The 4,424-nt window shown below is 45.0% G+C and overlaps 1 protein-coding gene across 1 annotated transcript; it reads left to right on the top strand.

Moving 5' to 3' along the window:
* Positions 1-690: 690 nt before the first annotated feature.
* LOC135372415 (uncharacterized) lies at positions 691-2,482 on the top strand. Its single transcript, XM_064606031.1, has 4 exons — positions 691-915; positions 1,046-1,196; positions 1,335-1,388; positions 1,881-2,482. The coding sequence occupies exons 1-4, from the start codon at positions 691-693 to the stop codon at positions 2,285-2,287; spliced, it is 837 nt and encodes a 278-aa protein (XP_064462101.1). The 3' UTR covers positions 2,288-2,482.
* The last annotated feature ends 1,942 nt before the right edge of the window (positions 2,483-4,424 follow it).

The following is a 4,424-nucleotide window of genomic DNA, read 5'->3' as shown; positions in this document are numbered from 1 at the left end:
ACGATACGCCTGTGTCGTATTCATGTAAACGCGGCTGCGTTCGGCTGCGGGCTAGTTGCGTCGTCTGCTACTCCTAGTCGGGATCACAAAATGATGATATTAGGGAATTCCCAGCCACGCTCCGTTTTGGATATGTAGGTTAGTCTACACTAACAGAAGCATCAGGACTTGCAGCCGTAGAGCAGATTTCATTCTGAAGTACGCTTGAAAATGCGGCGTAGATGCTACGTTTTTGGAAGTTTCAGCGTTCAGTGCGAAGGTAGCGGGACGCCGAAAACGGCAGTATTTGCGGAAGTGCCCCTCTAACTTTCCGATATGACACAGCGTGGCGCCACCTCCGGTCTGAGCTCGATGCGCATTCATGTAAACGGTGGCGTATCGTCTTCTCTCCAGTTTCGTCTCGATTCGATACGCTTGTGTCGTATACATAGCCGCGTTTACATGAATACGACACAAGCGTATCGTATCCAGTTGTCGAATCGAATCCACCCATGTAAACGGGTCAATTCGCTAGGAGAGCGTATCGAATTCAATTCGCTAAACGAGGTGGATCGAGACGGTGGATGCGCATTCAGATTGTGCGTGTAAACAGACGATGCGCATCGAGAGAGGAAAAAAGAGGATTATGGGGAGGCTCCCGCCGCGGGACAGTTGCGTCGTCTGCTACTGATAATAGCAGACGACGACGAAATGGCGACAGCAGGACGTTCCCGCTCAGTCTTCGCGCGCGACGAAACACAAGCATTCCTCGCAATAATTAGCGAGCTAAACATTAGTGAGCTCCTCGACTCTAGGCGTCAGAGGAATCAAGTACATTTCGAAAGGGTTCAAAAAGAAATGGAGGTTCTCGGGTACAAATGGACCTGGCAACAGTTGCGTACCCACTGGAAAAACTTAAAGTCTAGGTACAACAAGGTAGGTGACGTGTTTTTCCATTATGTGTCAAAGCAGTAGTACCTTCTACTGGTAGAAGGTACTACTGCTTTGGTCTACTGGTGGTAGTCGTTTCACTTTTGTGCGTAACAACTAGTATTATGCTCGCCAGGAACGAGCCGCGCAAGAAAAGAGCGGGGCAGCTCCGTCCACATGGACTTGGTTCAGCGAGATGAACGCACTCCTGGCCCACCGCCCGATGGTCGAAGCGAGGGATTACGGGATAGACAGCAACGCCGAATACCCCGACGATAGCCAAGGAGGTTAGATTCCTTCCTGTATTATATGAGTCCTTTCACACGCCCGTAATTGATCCGTATTTAGGATAGGTTGCATCGCATGCACGTTTAGAGATATAGAACTACGAAAACATTGCAGCACTGCCTTTATTTCACTTTCAGGTAGGAGTGAGCCCGAGGATGAGAGTAACCTGGAGAATCAAGGATTTTCCTGTTGTAAGTCATTAACAGCTTCCCGAACTCTTCTACCCCGCAACCCATCAAATTTATGAAAATTCGCGCTCCCCACAGCTTTTCGTGCTTTACCAAGCTTTGCTATTTCGGTGCAGGATCAGTGAAGCACGAAATTTGTTGGAATTTATTTTAGTTATATGGTCAGCAGCTGGGCTACAAACTATTGCATAGAACAACCATTCACCATTATGCTTTTGCAATACAGGATACTGCACTGACATGGACACCTGCCATTTTTTGCTCTTTTGTGTACAACCCAATAAAGATGACGTCAGACATGTAGCATATCCATTCGGGTAATGTGCCTTTCCTTCTTTCAATGGCCACATCTTCGTATTTGCAGCAACTGAAGCTAAGTATAAACAGGCAGTGTGTATGTCAGCGGTTGGTAGAAGTCTTGGTTTGTCAGTTACTGTTGTGTTTCGTGCTGTTTCTGTGTTTCCTGGTTCTGAGATTCTGTCGATTTTACTACAGCAATTGAAAGCAGCTCCTTGTCCTTCGCGCAACCAAGAAGCAGGTCAAGACGCAGCAGGAATGTGGAACTAGGAGAACTGCTGGCTGAGCAACACAGACGAAATGCAGAGCAGCTGCAGCAGCATGCAGATAGAATGTTTCAGCAGCAAAAAGAACTCCTAGAGGAAGAAAGACAACACATGGAGAGAGTTGTGTCTGGCATAAGCACGTCATATCTCCAAGGCATGCAACTCGTGTTAAACCAAATGAACATGCAATCTCGCCCGTTTGCCTTCCAGCCTCCTCAGCCCTTCACACCACCGGCGACTCAGGCTGCACCTGGACAAGGAAACTTCTTTCAATGCCCCAATGTTGCTGCACAGTCTCCTCGAAACGTTACTGAACAGCAGCAACAAAATCATAATTAAAGTATGCTTATAATGGGCAGAAGTGCTAAAAGGACCATCACAGAACATACAGGAACTGAGAGGACAGAGCACTCGCTTCCAACGAAGTTTAATCCAACATGGCCGTGACCACTATGTTCTGTTAGTCATCCTTTTAGCACTTTTACCCCACTATGAATCTCTACCAACAAGCCCAAAGACAAATGTTAGTAAACTATATTTAATCAACTAATAAACTTCTTCACTTCCAACACCAATGTCGCCAACATTACTAGGGACAAACAAAAGGGATACCAGATGTATTTAAATAGTTTCAAAGCAAAAAATGTATTGAGAAGAATAAATCACATTTAAAGGGGAGGATATATTAGAAGAGATGCACATATACAAATGGAAGACAGAAAAAAGAAGTAATATATTTAGGCAAATCAAGAAACTAGTGCTAAAATCGTGTCCATCTGCAACTAGGCACTTAAATGTGACCTTTGCAATTTCTGAAGTACGAGCAGCAGATCTTTTTTACATAGTTAACCTCAACCACACTCATAGCGTGTTTTTACAGCATGTGTTTAGCAGCACAGCGAGCTTTAGTACATCGGAAGGTGTTCATGATAACTGTTCGGAAAATATAAGCCAATCCCCGTTTCTTTAAAATTGGCGACATCCAGGGCCAGTGAGTGAGAGGGTGGGGCAGCCAGGGCTAGAGAGTGGGGCCCAAAACCTGTCGCAATCATTATAATGAAGGAACACTTGGGCTTTGTTATCGAAACATGAGGAGGGGCCTCGCGATGACCCCTCACCGAGGTCCGTAAATCAACCTCTGTATGCAATGGCAAGTCGAAAAATTCCAAACCGAGAAAGGGGGCCCGATTTGATTGTCCGTCCCATTGACGCACATGCATTTCCCATTTTTTACCCTCCTGTAGTGTGCCAATAAATTGCAATACGGTCCTAAATTTTCTTTTGCAGGCACATACTGGTATGCAGATGTCATTGCAGCCAAAAATAGTAAAAACGGGATAAGTCGACTTATCCCCTTATTGCGTACACAGGTTCAATTTCTCTCGCTGGCCCTGGTGACGTCACATTGGTAAACGTGAATTTGGTAACTTACTTTATCATATTGTTTTTGCAGTTCTTGCGATGTACTGAAATGCGTTAATATCCAGTTTTCGTACATCGGAGACGATAATCCAATCACCCTGCTTCTTCGGAGCACGAGACATCACATCTATGATTTGGTTTGATATTTTTCTTTATCGCATCATTTTCGTATGGAGTTCTTCCGATGTACCAAAACTTGCTAATATTGCGTTGTGTATCAGGAACTGTTCACCACGAGGAAGTACGCAGAGGAAATTCGTCAGCCAGGTAGTCCTTCAAAAAGTCCCGCACTGCGCAAACAAGGTTTGCATCTCGAGGGCTACTTGATGGCTGCTGATACAAGTTCTGGTCACTCCTGATATCTGATAGCCATGTGTCCCGAATACCTTCACATCTCTTGTCACAAAAATTGTGAAGAATACAAGCAGCTGCTACTACTGTAGGCATAAATTTGTAATGCATGTCAGCCCGCTTTAAAGTTATGCGCCAACGCGCCTTGAGCCTGCCAAAAGCGTGTTCAACAACATTCCGCCCAGCGCTGTGATACACGTTGAACGACTCTTGCTCTCTAGATAGTCCCTTCGATGACACTGTATAGCCTTTCAAGATCCATGGAAGACGAGGATACGCAGGGTCACCCAGCAACATAAACCTGATTGGATGTCCACGAAATATTCTTTCTTCCTTTGGTAGGAGCTCTTCACTTCTCTGATACACAGATGATAGGCGAAGGACAGTTGCATCATGCGCACTTCCCGGTACGTTGCATGTGATGCTGCGGAACCTGAAAATTTAAAAGTCATGACTGGAGTATGAAATAAGTTGTAGCTTTACCTTATCACAGCTAAACTGAAATGACTCCACTGGCTGAACAGAAAGAAGGCTTGTTAATTGGCACAGTTCCATGTTACAAGCACTATAACTGCAGTGCTAATACTTTTTTTTATTAGTTTGACTGCAAAACCACACGCCCATCACAATACTAAGGAAACAGTATGCATAAAGTGTAAGGTTTGATATACATAAATGATACTTACTGGCCTTTATCATCGAC

This window comes from Ornithodoros turicata, unplaced genomic scaffold (genome assembly GCF_037126465.1).
Source record: "Ornithodoros turicata isolate Travis unplaced genomic scaffold, ASM3712646v1 Chromosome15, whole genome shotgun sequence".
In the NCBI taxonomy this organism is placed as follows: Eukaryota; Metazoa; Arthropoda; class Arachnida; order Ixodida; family Argasidae; genus Ornithodoros; species Ornithodoros turicata.
This window is presented reverse-complemented; position numbering and strand designations above follow the sequence as displayed.